General features: G+C 40.2%; 2 protein-coding genes across 2 annotated transcripts; both read left to right on the forward strand.

The window, feature by feature from the left end:
- The first annotated feature begins 982 nt into the window (after nucleotides 1-982).
- On the forward strand, nucleotides 983-4,159 carry LOC115710585 (uncharacterized). Its single transcript, XM_030638945.2, has 2 exons — nucleotides 983-1,670; nucleotides 3,639-4,159. The coding sequence occupies exons 1-2, from the start codon at nucleotides 983-985 to the stop codon at nucleotides 4,157-4,159; spliced, it is 1,209 nt and encodes a 402-aa protein (XP_030494805.2).
- Nucleotides 4,160-14,231: 10,072 nt separating this feature from the next.
- On the forward strand, nucleotides 14,232-14,966 carry LOC115710584 (uncharacterized). Its single transcript, XM_030638943.2, has 2 exons — nucleotides 14,232-14,599; nucleotides 14,702-14,966. Exons 1-2 carry the CDS (start codon nucleotides 14,232-14,234, stop codon nucleotides 14,964-14,966), a joined length of 633 nt encoding a protein of 210 aa, XP_030494803.2.
- Nucleotides 14,967-17,121: the final 2,155 nt, after the last annotated feature.

The following is a 17,121-nucleotide window of genomic DNA, read 5'->3' on the forward strand; positions in this document are numbered from 1 at the left end:
ATTATTCGTGATGTTTGGTCCCAGGAGCAAAATAACATCATCTCTAATAAAATTAACCTGTGTGCCGAGAGGTTATCCAGTTGGGGGAGGAGTTAACTGGCACCCTAAACCACCGTATCAAGACCTATAAGGATGATTTGAAGAAACTTCATGGTTTAAGGGATGCAATTTCAGTTCAGAGATATGCTGAAACCAAAAAGAAACTTTATGATGCAATTGATCAACAGGAGATTTTTTGGAAACAAGCTAAACAATTTTAGTTGAGAGAGGGTGATCAAAATAGCAGCTATTTCCATAAGGCTGCTAGTAGTAGGAAAAAAACAACCAACTTACTCAACTGAGAAATGAACATGGCAATTGGGTTTCATGGGAGCCGTGTTTGCCAATGGTTGTGTCAAACTACTTCCACGAATAATTCAAAGCTTCGGGTAGTGTGTGTGATGAAGTTATTGATTGTGTTCCTAGTGCTGTGACTGATTTGGTGAATTCGAAACTTTATCAACCAATCGAGGATGAAGAGGTTTGAAAATTAGTTTTTCAAATGCATCATGATAAGAGCCCGAGACCTGACGGGATGACTCCTGCTTTCTTTCAAAAATGCTAGCTGATTATGGGAGATGAAGCTGTTAAAAATGTTCGCTGTTTTTTTGAAGATGGGTTACTTGCCGATGGTTGTGGGGATGCTAACGTGGTGCTTATTCCTAAGATGAGAAACCCAGAGCGTATGTCTGATCTTCCTCCTATTGCCTTGTGTAACATCTTGTTCAAGATTACAACAAAAGTCATGGTGAATAGGTTGATCTCTGACAACATTCTTATTTCTTTTGAGGTTTTGTATTACCTTAGGAGGAAGCGTAAGGGTATGGATGGCTTTATGGCTTTAAAACTGGATATAAGCAAAGTGTATGATCGTATTGAATGGGACTTTCTTGAGGCAATGTTACGGGAGTTAGGCTTTGTTGAAAATTAGATTCAGCTTATTATGAAGTGTGCTAAGTCTGCAAGATACTGTGTTACTCATGGTAATAATGAAGTTGGCCCAATCATTCCAACTAGAGGTATAAGACAGGGTGACCCTCTATCACTGTACCTCTTTATTCTTTGTGCTGAATGTTTCACAACCTTGCTTCGAAAGTATGAACAAAAAGGGTGGCTTCATGGATGCAAAGAGGCCAACGGTGCTCTTAGAGTCTCTCACATGCTATTCGCTGATGATAGTTATCTTTACTGTAAGGCCACAGAAGATGAGGCCCTTCGGATCCAAGAAGTGTTACTCAAATTTGAACTTGCCTCGGGTCAAAAAGTGAATTTTTCCAAATCATCTATATTTTTTAGATCTAACACGTTGAGTTCCATGAAAGATAGAATCAACTCTATTTTGGGCATGGTCACGGGTGCTGAAGGTAGTTTGTATTTGGGATTACCTAGTTCAATGGGGAGAAATAAATCAGTTGCTTTGGGTTTCTTGAAAAACAAAGTGAAGAATAGACTTCTTGGTTATGGTACAAAGTTTCTATCAAGGGTGGGCAAGGAGATTTTGATAAAAACGGCGGCGCAAGCACTTCCAAGCTATGCTATGAGTGTATTCTTGATTCCGCAAGAGGTTACAAGAGATATTGAAGGCTTGATGTCAAATTTTTGGTGGCAATCCTCGAGCAACTCTCCTAAAGGTATGTTGGGTTTTGTGCCCTAAATAAAACCCATTTCAATATAATCAGATTTACTAATTAATAAAGATCAGAAATCACATTTTATGTTGCATGGTTCACATGATTTATTTCATGATTGTTTAATGTATAAATTCTATTAAGTCCAGAACATATGTATTTGTTCATGATTATAGTGTCGTCAGCACAGTGGAATAAAATCATGATTATATGTTCAAAAGTTTAATTCCCTGATTTGTCAGTTCACTGGATTTAGACTGGCATGATAATCAGCGATAGGTATACTTACACCTTGGATAAGTATTATGTCCTTTCCAGGGCATTGGCAAAGTTTACCAGGATCGGATGTATGGAGTACACATTGGAAGGGACCGATATTGATCTTAGATAAGATATCATAAACTTACAGTTATATCTTTTTAAGTCAATATCAATGGTTGATCTTAGGTATATGGATCTTAATCCTGACATGGTTAGGTTCGATCTCAAGAGTGTTATTTGTGTTCTTTGATTTGTTAGTTAAACCTACTTTTTGGTCTGGGTGATACGTACATTTTGGGAACATGATAGTACAACTGAGTGGGAGCGCTAATCATAGATATGGAATCTATAGCTTCTATAGGTATATAGAAGTGAAACGATGATCTCCTTAGAGCTTGGCTGAATAGAGATAAATGATTGAGGCATCATTTCAGTAATTATATTAGTTTACTGAAGTATCATTTATAGGTAGCTAAGTGTTTTAATGATAAAATACATTGAAGGGTAGAACGGTAAATTTATCCCTATTCAGTGTAGATCATCTATAGAGGATCCTTGACTATTAGGATTATAACAATGGATAATCATAACGTATCTATATCGTGGTACATATAGAGCGTTCTATATAATTGAGAGTGTATTCAATTCCAAATCTATAGTGGAGCAAGGCGAAATTAATAAGTTGAGAATTTACTTAATAAATTCTAGATCTACTTATTGAAAGCTCGGTTATATAGGCCCATGGTCCCCTCACTAGTTGAGATAATACTGCTTGTAGACGCAGTTAATTGATTTTAATTAATCAATTATAATTCTAAAATTAGACTATGTCTTATTTAAGAATTTTCACTAAGTAAGGGCTTAATTGTGAAGAAAAGAAGTTTTGGGGTCAATTTGTTAATTAAGAGACTTTGTATGGTCTAATTAATAAATTACATAAATGACAATTTTATTTAGTAATTAATTATAATTATTAAATAAATAGTTTTGGGATTTATAGGTTTGAATGAAAAATATGGTATTATTAAAAAGAAGAATAAGTGGTTGGAAAAAGTGACAAAATTGTAACTAGTAATTGGCTCACTAAAGTGTACAGCCAAGTGTGGAAATTTTGCCCAATATTTTATTCTTTTTTTAAGTCATATAATTCAACCGTAAGCTCTAGTTGAAACACTATGAAAGGAACATGGTTCTCTCATCTTATACACACTTGATACTTTGTCAAACTTCAACCTAGATGAGAGAGTTCCTTCCTTAGTGATTCAAAACCTCCTTCATTGTTCTTTACCATTCGAACCTTGAGTGATGAGTGATATGCCTACACATAGCAAGTCAAGTACTCAATCATAGTGAGTAAGACGGTGGTAACCAAACCCGAAGGAGAGAAAGAGATCTAGGTTCAGATCTTGATAATGCTCTGCTACAGAAAGGAATCAAGGGCTAGAGATTTTGAACGGGAGGAGTCATATTATTCTGCTGCAACCAATGTAAGGTTTTCTTAAACCCTTATGTGTTTATTTCATTGTTTTAGAGAATTCATATTTAGGATGTTAATTAAACATACTTGTTAGTAAATCTAGATCCTGGTAAAATATTCCCAACAAGGTATCCATTGGATGTCTTGGAAAAAACTTTGCAAACATAAATATAAAGGAGGTATGGGTTTTTGTAACTTAAGAATTTTTAATTTGGCTCTGTTGGGAAAGCAAGGTTGGAGGCTTCTTACAAAACCTGATACACTTGTTTCAGGAATCTTTAAGGCAAGGTATTATCCACGGGGTTCTTTTTTCACAGCCGATATTGGTAATAACCCCAGTTATGTCTGGCGTAGTGTTCTTGAAGCTCGTCAATTAGTGCTTAAAGGAGTTTGTTGGACTGTTGGAGACGACACTTCTATCTCAGTTTTGAGTGAACCTTGGCTACCCGATACACAGAATTCGTTTGTTTCATCTTCACATCCAGCTCTTGTTGGTGCCAAAGTTTGCAATTTGTTGGCTATGGATGGGTCGGGATGGGATGAAGACGTGGTGGCTGACTTGTTTGAACAGCGAGATCAAAGCCTTATTCTTGGAATTCTTGGGCAACATGATCACGGCCGAGACAAACTCACTTGGATTGGTGAGATATTCGATTTTTATACGGTGAAAAGTGCATATAGAATGGCTCAAGAGATGAATGGGTGGAACACTCAAGACACATCAGTACTTGAAGCTTTTTGGAAGAAATTTTAGGCATTGAAACTTCCTCTGAAAATGAAAAATCTGGTGTGGAGGGCATGTCAAGGTTGTCTTCCAACTATGATTCAACTAAGAACAAAACGTGTAGATGTGGCAACAATCTGCCCTATTTGTAACAACCATGAGGAATCAATTTACCATTTTCTTGTTGATTGTCCAGCTGCAAAACTCTACCGGAACAGAGTGGGAATAGGCATGGTGCTGCAACAAAATGTCGTTTTCTTGGACTGGTGTGTTTCGAACTTTATGGTGTTTGATTCGGATCAGAAAAAGAGTTTGGTTGCTCTTTGTTGGTCAATATAGAATGCAAGAAATGACAAGGTATGTAACAATAAGTTGTCCAGTGCAGAAAGTATAGTGTTTTTGGCTAAAACTTACCTTAATCAATGGCTAGCTGCTCATAGTTCCAATGTTATTTACCCGAGTCCTGGTTTTATTTTAGGCGACGGGGCTGAGCAGTGGCAGCCACCACACGGAGATAGTATTAAGGTTAATATTGACGACGCTATATTTGCCGAAACAAATCAGTTTGGGGTTGGTTTTGTGGTTCGAAATGCATAAGGGATGTTCATTGAAGGAGTTACCAAGCTATTTAATGGCTCGACTACACTAGATTTTGTGGAAGCTTGGGTGTTAAGGAAGCTTTAAGCTGGATCAAGAGAAATCAACCTTGCCAAGCTATCCTTGAAATCGATTGCTTAGTGGTTATTCAAGCCTTGCGTAGTTCAATTGAAATGATTTCCATGTTCGGTCAAGTGGTTGATGATTGTAAGGTTTTATTGAAAGAACTTCAACATGTTTCTGTCTTTTTTATCAGGCGATCAACTAATAAGGTGGCTCATAACTTTGCTAGAGCTACTTTATTTTATCCTGATTGCAGTTTCAATTTGGGGTCTATCCCAGTTGATTTGCTACCTTTTTTGGTAGCTGAATTTAATGGTTAATAAAATGATGTTTTTCCATTAAAAAACATTATTAGGGTCAAACTTTACATTTTTATTACCAAGAAAAAATAAATTAAATTAGAAAAATTAAAGTTTTTTTAAAAAAAATACGAGAGACTTCTTCCCAAAGAACTTCTCCTTCTTGACAGAGAAAATAAAGTGAGTTGCTTTCCATTGTAGGCAATACTTCACCAAACAATCAAGTGATGGAGATCTGAAATTAAGCAATGTAAAAGCTTTTTGTGATCTCCATGAATGCTGACTAAGAACTTTGGGCTGATCTCCATTAACGCCAACGAGAAGTTCTTTTTTTTTTTTTTTGATATTCTGCCATGGCAGCAGGATCACCGTGGGGAGATCTCTACGAAGCCGACGAGAAAGGATCAACAATCAAGGAGGAGATCTAGTGGAATAATTGAATATCAGCGATTGAGGGAGGTCTCCTTGAATTTTCATACCCACACATTTTGGGTTTTCTTTTTTTAAAAAAAAAATTTGATTTTTTTTGAATAAAAAAAATTGATGTTGTTTTGTGTGTTTTTTTAATAACTTTGATACTTATTTTTTGTTGTTTAGTTGATTTACATATATTTTTACTATTTTTTTTTTTGATAATTTTCGAAAATCTGAAGAAAAAACTACTGCATTGAATTTCTGGGAAATATAATAAGAACAATGAGTGTGTGTTAAAATTTCAATACAAAAATATGTTGCGTTCACGTTGTTTTTAAGTTTCATTTACGTTGTTTTTTTTATCATTCTAAAATTAAAAGTTAAATGTACAGGCAATATAATAACAACAAAAATAAAACAATGAATGTGACAAGAAGATATTGAAAATATGAAGAAAATTTATATGTATTGATGCAATAATAACTTCAATAGCTATACTTACTATTCATTAATGAGACAAAGGAGAAAAGCCATAATTTTGTATAAATTATGTAAAAACTCATAAACAAGTAAACTAACAACTGTCAGATTTAAAGATTATTCTATACAGCATCATGTAGTAGTGGTGTTATAAAATTATCAATAGGAAAAGAGAATGGTCATCTACCACTCTCTCCTAGCTAACTTCCTTATCCCTTCTTTCTTTTCTTCCTCTTGTGTAAGTTTCTTTTTGGGGTTGTTGGCTGTGTCGTTGATTACCCTTGGTAGAGTGTGTTTTGGGTCTATTTTCTGCTTTGGGTCATAGGTTTCTCTGGCCTTTTCTTTGGGTTTCTTTTTCTTTAGTTCCTTTTGTTGTCTTGGTTGTGGGGTACTCCTGGTTGTGGGGTAGGGGTTGGTTGAGGGTTTGAGGGATTTGGTGAGGTTGGTTTGTTTGGTAGCTTGTCCTTTCTTTGTTTGCTTTCAATGGCTTTAGTTAATGCCACCAACTCCTCTACTAATGGAAAGTGTTATTCTTATGAGGAAGCTTCAATCAAGATCAGTCTGTGTGCCTCTTCTCAGTAGGCTTTATCCACCTTTTGTCTTCTTGGGAAAGTTGTGGCCCCAATGGTAGTTAATGAGGCCACTATTATTGACTTTGTGGAAAAAGTTTGGAAGTTTAATGTGACTGTGGTAGCTTTGAATGATGGTGCTAACAACCATAACTGTTTGGAGTTGGATTTTTTAAGCACTGAAAAACTGCACTTGGGCTCTTGAACATGGTCCTTGGTGTGTACGTGGTTACACTTTTATCTTGAAAGCATGGGCGCCAAGGAAGGAACATTTTGACATGTTTGAACATGTGAGAATCTGGATACACATTTATAATCTCCCAAGAGACTATTTCTCATTGTTAATGGCAAAATCTTGGGGGCAAAAGTTGGCACAGTGCTTACTGTTGATTTGGACGAAGGCAATCCGGCCCTATGGAATAAGTCTCTCAAAGTTTTGATTAGCCTCAATGTTAACCTTCCACTGTTTTCAGGTTGTTATTTTGCTTTGGAATCGGGTATCCAAAGGTGGGTACAATTCAAATATGAGAAATTGGGGATCTTTTGTTAAAACTGTGGCAAATTGGGTCATCAAAGAAGAGGTTGTTCCATTTCTTCTCCAGTCACGGTATCAAGTGAGAATGGGGTTCCTTTCCCTTTGTTTGGGCCATGGCTGTCTATGGATTCATCATACCTGGATGTCTTCTCGGGTGCCAATTCCTTCACTCCGACTTCGTCGTCTGCGGCTCAGGCAGGCACTGGTTCGGTTTGTGTGGGGAGTCGACCGTTGGCCATGGTTTCTGGTGTGAAGGGAACGGTTCGACGGAGCCCTGCTTCTCGGTTACTGAGTCGCACAGTGATGGCGACGGGTCGTAGCTCGCTGGGAGGAGGTCAGGCTCGAAACAGGTTGTGGGTTCCCAAAGCTCGCCCTACCTCGCGCATGTCAGGAAATTCCGTTATGGGTAATACGGCTCTTGGTCGTACTCTGGTCGATGGAAACTTGACTGAAAACTTGCCTATTTTTAATTCAAATTCTGCTGACCTAAGAAGGATGTGTGGGAAAGATAAAAGCTTTTTAGATGGGGCTATTGGGCCGACTCACTCTTCTAATGGGTCGGTTTCAAAAATGGATCAATTTAAAGAAGGAGCTTCTTCTGGTGGGCCTTTTAAAAGGTGCAATGAATCCAATTTATCTCTTAATGGAACCGAGCCCACTTTGGAGAACCAAAAAACTTTTCTGCCTTTGCTTAAGGTTAAGGGGCCGTGTGATACCTATGGGCCGGGTGGGCTTCCTGGGTTTAAAGATAATAATATTGCTAGTTGTGAAAGGCCAAACAAGACTATTTCCATTGAGAGTTCTACTTGTGGCCAAGAAGTGAATTTTCATAATGATGAAACTCTTGCCTTATCCAATTTTTTTCAAGCACAAGAAACTCTGTTACATGAGCTCAAGAAGTTTGGAAACCTGGACTTATTTGAGATTAAAGCCATAGGTGGTGACATTGGGGTCCCAACTGCTTCGGAGGTTAATGAAAGAACCACTCCTTTGAAAAAGAGAAAGTTTGACGGGGCCTCGGCGTCTCTTTGTTCTCGGCCGTGGAAGCTTCCTCGCCACCATCCAGGGGTGGTCAGGGACTTTCCCTGGGACTCAGATGCCAAGGTTATTGCTACCAATGATGTGGACGAGGAGCCAACTGAGGATGCCTCCTTATCCAACAGTGACTTCTTCGAATCGGATGAGTGGTGCTCAAAAGGAAAAAATGTGATCTCAGCAAGGCCGATGGCCGGTACATTTGTGGTTGATGATTCTGGATCGTTTGGGTCTGCCCATTCTCATACCCCTGTGGAAGAGGCTACTACTCCTCCACAGGAGCCATGAGAGGAATCGCTTGGAACTGTAGAGGGTTAGGGCAGACCTCTACAGTTCGAGAGTTGAAGTCCTTGATTCGGTTGCGCTCCCCGGATTTCATATTTCTGACCGAACTCAAAGTAGATGCTACTTCTTTGGTACGTACACTTCACTTGCTACATTTTTACTTTCATATTGTTGTTCCAGCTATTGGTAGTGCGGGAGGTATTATTTTGGCCTGGAAAATAGGTTTCGAGTTTGAATGCATTGCTTACTCCCAAAATCATATCTCGGGTATTGTCTATTCGGATCCCCTGCTCATCCATGGCTTTTGTCATGTGTATATGGTCCCCCTTACTTCCATGCTAATAAATCCTTTTGGGAGAGTTGTATGAAGATAGGGGATAGATTTGGCGGTCCATGGCTCATATTGGGTGACACGAACTTTATTCTGAGTGAATCTGAACGAGTTGGATCTAAAGGAAGAGACCAATTCATTCCGGTTATTTCCAGTTTGGTGAATTCAAGGGGTCTGGTCAACTTGGCCATCCAGGGAGACTGTCTGACCTGGGATAACCACCGCTTCGGATCCAACCACGTCAAATCGGCCCTGGATAAAGGGCTAGCGAATGGAGCGTGGATTAGTCTTTTCCCAAAGGCGGCTCTCTGCTCTTCCCAGACCTCAAATTCGGATCACCGTCCTCTGTGCCTGTTCTCTGGGGGTTTGGAGGATACAATTCGAAGGAGTTTTAAGTTTGAGGAAGCCTGGACTAGGGATGAAAGGAGTCGACTAGTGGTGGACTCTGCTTGGAAGTCTGTTAGTTACCAATGGGCGCCGGCCCGGATCTTCAAGAAAATTGGGGCTACTCGAGTCGCTCTCTTACACTGGAACAGATCACAATTTGGAAAAATTGACACTCTGATTCGTGATCTGGAAAGGAGACTGGATCTTATTCAAAAGCTCCCAGTGGGCTCTAGATATTGGGAGACTGAAAGAAATTTGCGGAGCTCTCTTAACGAGGCCCGTGTTCGGAAGGACCTGTACTGGAAACAAAGGGCCAGGGTCTCTTGGCTGAAAGAAGGTGACAAGTGTTCTAAGCTCTTCTTTCTTTCTGCCTCTATCAGAGGGAGAAGAAATGCCATTGAGTGCATTCTCAACAAAAATAATATGTGGATCAATAAGAGACAGGATATAGGCAATGAATTCATGGAATTTTTCCAAGGAATTTTCACGGGGCTCGAGACTAACATTGAGATGAATTGCAACGACTTAATCCATGATAGACTTTCTTTGGAGCTCATTAGACGACCCTCACGCGAGGAAATTAAGGCCACTCTATTTTCCATGAGTAATAACAAAGCACCGGGGCCAGATGGAATGTCGGTATTGTTCTTCAAACACTATTGGGGATCTGTTGAGAATGATTTCTACGAAGCGGTCTTGGATTTTTTCCACTCAGGACGTATGCACAAAGGTGTCAATGCTACCAATATTGTCCTTATCCCTAAGGTTCAGAACCCTAAGAGACCGAGCCAGTATCGACCAGTCTCTCTCTGAAATGTGGTTTATAAGGTAATATCAAAGATTATTGCTAACAGAATCAAGCCAGTGTTACCTAGACTCATCTGCCCTACTCAAGCCGCCTTTGTGCCTGGGAGGAATATTCAAGATAATAATGTGATTGCCCAGGAAATTATCCACTCGTTTAATAGGAAGAGAGGAAGAGAAGGTCTGTTTGCTATTAAGATTGACCTCATGAAAGCTTATGATAAGATGAGTTGGAGATTTATTGATCATGTTATTGATTGCTTTGGGGTGCCATCAGAATTTCGGAATTGGGTTTCCCAGTATATATCTACCACCACCCTCAACATTTGCATTAATGGAGGCCCCTTTGGAAAGATTATCCCCTCGGGTGGTCTTCGTCAAGGGGACCCCCTTTCTCCCTACCTCTTTATTTGGGCGGCGGACATCTTGTCTAGGCTTCTGGAAGATGCCCAAGCTAAGAAATCTATTAGTGGCATCAGGATGAGTAGGGGGGGCCCTATGATATCCCATATCTTCTTCGCTGATGACCTCATTCTGGTTGGTAAAGCCAATCTAGAGGAGGCCAAAGGATATTGGGATTGTCTTGAGAAGTTTTGCTCCTGGTCTGGTCAGAAGGTGAATAAAATGAAGACTTCCATTTTCTTTAGTAAGAATACCCCCAACAGCATGAAACAAGGTATCAAGGCTATGTTGGGTATTGGATCTCCGGAAGGAAATGTCAGGTATTTAGGCCTCCCTCTTTTCAGGTCGAGACAAAAGGATGCTGATTTTAACTTCGATTTTAACTTCATTCTGGATAACCTGACTTCAAAATTACATGTTTGGAAAGCTAAGACTCTTTCAAAAGCGGGAAGAGTGACACTTATCAAATCGGTAGGCCTTTCTCTTCCTATGTATGCTATGCAAACTACTAAGCTTTCCAACCGTCTAGCTACGAAGATTGACGGTTTGGTTCGTGACTTCTGGTGGGGCTTTGAGAAGGGTAATCATGGGTTGTACCTGAAAGCATGGGACAAACTGTGCCTCCCCAAGTATTTAGGGGGGTTGGGGTTCCGGAAATCAAAAGAAATGAACCAGGCTTTCCTGGCTAAATGGCGGTGGAACCTTCTGACAGGAAACCAATCCTTATGTTGTCGGATTTTGGAAGCTAAATATCTTAAAGGCAGACACTTTTTGGAGTGTAAGCCGAAAGCCTCGGACTCGTGGTTTTGGAAGAATGTGACTAAAGCAAGAGCAATTATTCGCAAGGGTGCCTGTAGGCGAATAATGGATGGTAAGGATACTAAGGTTTGGCATGACCCTTGGATAGCCCATATGAAAGGCTTCTTACACCGGCCAAGAGGCCCCTTTCTGAATGAGGATTTAAAAGTCGCTAATCTCCTGCTGCCCGATGGGGGATGGGATATCCAAAAGCTTAACAGCTTGTTTGATAATGAGACTATTTCGGCTATCTTGAAAGGAGGCAATCCTTCAGGCATAGGAGAGGACAATTGGTTCTGGACCTTGGAATCTAATGGTTACTTTTCTAGCAAATCAGCTTATAGGGCCCAAGCTGCAGATCGAGTGATTTCTTGTGAGGTTGCCCCGGCCTTGTGGAACGAGCTTTGGAATAGTAAAATCCCTGAGAGACTCAAGGTTCTTTGGTGATGTATCCTCTCTAAGGCTCTCCTTGTCCGTGCGGTCATAGCAAGAAAATTTCCTATTGAGGATGACAGTTGCCCGTTGTGTGGAGTAGCAGTCGAAACCATGGAGCATCTTTTCCTGTCTTGTGACTTCGCCTCTCGTTTATGGAGGTCAACCCCTTGGGGTATCTACCCTATTTGTGATACTGGTATTAGAATGTGGGATCGGGTCAAGTTCTTATGGGACCTAAAAAGCAAAGGAATTAATTCTGAGGAGGCTTTCCAGTATGCTTCAATAATAATTGATAAGATTTGGCAAACGCGGAATGATAAGGTACACAACAATAGCTTTGTTGATATTTTTAAATGCATTGACACTATTCAATTTTCTTTTGCAGATCACCAAGCTTACTTACTCCCTTGCCCCAAGTTGTGCTCGTCCGATGTTTGGCGTCCTCCCCCTCAGGATTGGTTGAAGCTGAACTGCGACAACAGAGTAGGGTTGGATAGCATGTGTGCAGCTTTGGTTGCAAGGGATCATGTTGGCAAGGTGATCGGGGTTACTACCTCTAAACTGGAGTTTGCTGATGCTCTCTGCGGGGAAGCGGCGGCGTGCTGCTTAGCTTTAGAGGCGGCTAGGACTCTAGGTTTCCAATATATTATTGTTGAGAGTGATTCGAGGGTAGTGATCAATTCCCTCAATGGGAAAGATTCCCCTTGGGAGCTTGAGAACTACGTCTCTTTTTGTAATAGAATCTCTCCCTCTTTTATCGGTTGTAGTTATGAACATGTTAGTAGACTTTGTAATTTTGCGGCCCATAATGTAGCCAAGTGGGCCTTTTCCCATCAGAGGTTTGGTACTTTGCCTCCGACCTCCTTGCCCGACAATCTTTTCTGTAATGACCGACAGGTCTAACTGATTTATGCTAATATATTGCACGCTTTTCTTCAAAAAAAAAAAAAAAAGATGAAATAACGACATTAGTAGTTGATTTTGAGTTGTTTTGTGTGTTTGTTATAATTATTTGTTCATCAATCGATATTGTTTTGGTTGAAAGCAATAAAAACTGCACAATATCTACGAAAGAATAATTAAGTTGTTTTCATATTATTGTGAAGTTTTTTTTTCTGTTTTTTTGCAACATGAAAATATTACATAAAATCAAATTATTTTCGTGTTGTTGCAAAGTTTGTTATAAATTAGTATACACTACACTAGTTGTTCAACAAGTAAAAGAATAGAATTTTACATGTCAAAACAAAAACTTATCTTATCTCTTGCATTAAGACATGTAAAATAATAAGAGATCACACATTATGTTGATTTTGAATAAAGTTGGGGGATTGATAGGAAGAGATTGTAAATATGAAGAAAAATTACTTATATTTAGTAATAACATTGTTCGTTGTTTTAAAGTTGTAAATACATTGTTTAATTTCATTGCTTTTTGAGTATGTTCCTTTCACGTTGTTTGTACGTTGAGTTTCAGTGGTTAAAATATGTAGATTCCTTAAATTATATATACAACTGTTATACCCAAAATTTGGCTATCATTTCAAAGGAGGACACGTGTCAAATTGGAAAGAATACGAATCAATGAATGTAACGGTAATTACATTTGAAAATGGAATGACTCATTAATGTGGAATTGACAGAGTATATTTACAACTTGCTGACTAAAAGGTCTTATGCAAGATAAAGATACACAAACTATTGCCTCGTACATTAATGAGAAACCATACGACTTTAGATGTACAAGGCGAGGCATCAACCTCGCTATGCATTAGGAGACAAGACATGGAGACTGGTAAGACACTTAGTGTATAATACACCTTATTTAGACTAAGTATAACATTCAGGTAAATCCAAACAACTAATAGCGAGGCACCCATCTCGCTATAGGTTGGCGCGCTCATGGTACCTTCATTAATCAGCTCCAAACACCTTTCAATGGGGTTCAGAGCTCTGTCGAGTCAGCTCTCTTAGATAGAAACTGACATACAAATGATGTTGACTGCTGAAGTCCACCTTGTTGCCAAGAACTGGGATTTTCAGATGGAGCATTATATCTTCAGGTGCAGGAATGACGAGGCTTACATCATCAACCTTGGAAAAACTTGGGAAAGGTTCCAGCTCACTACCAAGGCTATTGTTACCGTGTTCCCAGCTAGACATCTCAGAACGTTACAGTTTACAACATATTTAATATACGTTTACCTTGACTCGGTAAAAGCAGACCTACCATAGCTGTGTGATTTTTAAATATTAACCACATTTATTTTACGTGGTATGTAATCAAACCCCACGATTTCAGGGGATAATTATTCTAAGATATCACTCAACTATGTAATTAACTGTCTTACTATGTAATTATAAATAGAGGCAAGTTACACTAAAAAAAGAACGAAAAAATCATTAGAGAAAAAACAACCTGAGAGTTGTATTAAAAATCTAATAAGATTGACTCGTGGACTATGCAGAATTTTAACTACAAAACTACGTAAAAACCTTTGTGTTCATATCTTTCTTTTTCTGCTTTTATTTTCTGTGCAAATCTATCACTATTTTGGCTCAAATATAGTTAATGAAAATCGGCGTTAATAGTTTGATGCTTTCATTGAGAGCGTTCGTGAAAAAAGCTCAGAAAAACCCTCCTTACATACAAAAAATAATTTTCTTCATGGCTGGCAATGGAGAGAATATTGACACACCACATGAAGAAACCCCTCACCGTCCTGGAAAAGAGCCAATGAGCTCTAGGAGGCCTTCCAACTCACAATGTAAACGGACCACCCGTTCCAGGACAACCCAACCTGAGGGTGGCCCAAGCACTCGGACCACTCGTTCTAGGAGGACCCAACCTGAGGGTGGCCCTAGTACACAAACTACTCGTTCAAGGAGGACCCAACCTGAGGGTGGCCCTAGTATACGGTCCACACGTTCAAGGAGGACTCAGCATGGAAATGGCCAAAACCCTAGAGTAAGGGACGAAGAACCCAATCTTGGAGGTGCTCAACCCATGGATTATGGTTCTTATGATCCTACAAGGTACATGCCTATCATCGAATTAGAAAACTGCCATCTCAGGCGACGCTTAGAGGAGGCAAACTAGTGGAATGCTGAATTGGAGCGTGAGGCAGCCGCAACCAGGGCAGCACAAGGGAATAATACTCAAAATCAACCTGACCTTGGAGTGAGAAGACCACGAGGCAGGCCTCGTGGCTCACGAACTAGGAGGCATGAAACTACTCAGGAGGATCCTCAAAATGCTCAAGAAGAACAACTTGGGGAAATTGAGGGACCCCCTAATAATGAGCAACCCGAGGAAACTGAGGTTCCCCCTAAAAACCCAAATGATCAGCCAGAACCATCTCATAGAAATGAGAATAGGAGGCGATCGAAAACCAGGGAATAGGAAATTCCTCGTGGAAACGAGGAAAATCCTGGGACACAACTTGGGGGACATAGGTCACCAACGAGGAACCACCAATGTTCTTCCCGGACCCATAGGGAAGGGGCTTGTACAAATCCCAGTGGTGAAAACACGACGAACCACGCCCAAGGGGGAAGAACGGGGCGTCTCTTGACTACTTGGAGAGGAGTCTCTTGAAAGCGTAATCAACCACTTTCTAGTTTCAATGAGAAAGAACTGTAGGGTTGTTGGCGAGAACCCAATTGTATTGCTGGTCCCAAATGATACCTCCGGGATATGGGTCTCATAGGGGAATGCATAGGCTCTCATGGCATGGCAGGCTTCTGGTTTCCTAGAGGGAAAGTTGGGCATGGACCTTTGCGTAGTCAATTTCCAGCACTGATGTCCATGTCAGTAAGTGAAAGTCATCCTGAATTTTGTGATGGCAAACTTTCGGCTTTCACTAGGAAAGGCAAAAAGTGCACAGGGAATTTAGACACTGACTTTGCTTGCAAAATTCAGAGCGAAACACATTACAAGGTGCGCGAGAGTCATGTTGAATTTTTGTGAAGCAAGCTTCAGCTTCCGCGAAGGAAGGCTAAAGTTGCATAAAAATTCAAGCTTAGACTTTGCTTGAAAAGACCAAAAAGAGAAAGCATCACGGGGAGTACGACAGACTTCAAGCAGTCCTTCCATTTTAGGAAGGAGGGTTGAAGATGTGCCCTACCTCTAGTGATCTTTCTTGCACGAAAAACATCATGCATGCGAGAGTCTTGTTGAATTTTTATGAAGAAAGGTTCGGCTTCCGCAAAGGAAGGCTAAAGTTGCATAAAAATTCAAGCTTAGACTTTGCTTGAAAATATCAAAAGGAGAAAGTACCAAGGGGAGTAAGACAGAATTCAAGTAGTCCTTCCATTCTGGGAAGGAGGGTTGAAGACATGGCATAACCTTAGTGATCTTTCTTGCACGAAAAACATCATGCATGTGAGAGTCACGTTGAATTTTTACGAGGAAAACTTCAACTTTCGCGAAGGAAGGCTAAAGTTGCATAAAAATTCAAGCTTAGATTTTGCTTGAAAAGATCAAAAGGAGAAAGCACCACGGGGAGTAAGACAGACTTCAAGCAATCCTTCCATTCCGAAAAGGAGGGTTGAAGACGTGCCATACCCCCAGTGATCTTTCTTGCACAAAAAACATTGTCCATGCGAGAGTCGTGTTGAATTTTTACGAGGCAAACTTCGGCTTCTGCGAAGGAAGGCTGAAGTTGCATAAAAATTCAAGCTTAGACTTTGCTTGAAAGGATCAAAAGGAGAAAGCACCACGGGGAGTAAGACAAACTCAAGTAGCCTTCCATTCTGGGTAGGAGGGTTGAAGACGTGCCATACCCCAGTGATCTTTCTTGCATAAAAAACATCGTGCATGCGAGAGTCATGTTGAATTTTTATGAGGCAAGCTTCGGCTTCTGCTAAGGAAGGCTGAAGTTGCATAAAAATTCAAGCTTAGACTTTGCTTGAAAAAATTAAAGGGTGGAAGCATCACGTGGAGTAAGACAGACTTCAAGCAGTCCTTCCATACCGAGAAGGAGGGTTGAAGAAGTGCCCTACCCCCAGTGGTGTTTCTTGCACGAAAAACATCGTGCATGCAAGAGTCCTGTTGAATTTTTATGAGGCAAGCTTTGGCTTCCGCGAAGGAAGGCTGAAGTTGCATAAATATTCAAGCTTATACTTCGCTTGAAAAGATCAAAAGGAGAAAGCACAACGGGGAGTAAGACAGACTTCAAGCAGCCCTTCTATTTCGGGAAGGAGGGTTAAAGACGTGCCCTACCCCTAGTGATCTTTCTTCCACGAAAAAAATTGTGCATGCGAGAGTCCTATTGAATTTTTATGAAGCAAGTTTCAACTTCTGTGAAGGAAGGCTGAAGTTGCATACAAATTCAAGCTTAGACTTCGCTTGAAAAGATTTAAGGGTGAAAGAGTCATTGGGAGTAAAGCAGACTTCAAGTAGTCCTTCCATTTCAGGAAGGAGGGTTGAAGACGTGATGCACGCCCAGTGATCTTTCCCATACATAGAGTAATGCGCATGCGTCTTCCGAGCTCTGGGAAGCCCTAGGATCTCTTGGGCAACCTATTTCCTCTGGTGAACTGCAGGTAATGGCTTC

This window comes from Cannabis sativa, chromosome 3 (genome assembly GCF_029168945.1).
Source record: "Cannabis sativa cultivar Pink pepper isolate KNU-18-1 chromosome 3, ASM2916894v1, whole genome shotgun sequence".
Classification (NCBI taxonomy): domain Eukaryota; kingdom Viridiplantae; phylum Streptophyta; class Magnoliopsida; order Rosales; family Cannabaceae; genus Cannabis; species Cannabis sativa.

Excerpts from the sequence above, each read along its gene's own strand:
- LOC115710585 (XM_030638945.2), top strand. The coding sequence starts at position 983 with ATGAAGTGTGCTAAGTCTGCAAGATACTGTGTTACTCATGGTAATAAT. Across the intron at positions 1,671-3,638 it reads CTCGAGCAACTCTCCTAAAG|GTTGGAGGCTTCTTACAAAA; the intron begins GTATGTTGGGTT and ends TGGGAAAGCAAG.
- LOC115710584 (XM_030638943.2), top strand. The coding sequence starts at position 14,232 with ATGGCTGGCAATGGAGAGAATATTGACACACCACATGAAGAAACCCCT. Across the intron at positions 14,600-14,701 it reads GGTTCTTATGATCCTACAAG|GGCAGCACAAGGGAATAATA; the intron begins GTACATGCCTAT and ends AGCCGCAACCAG.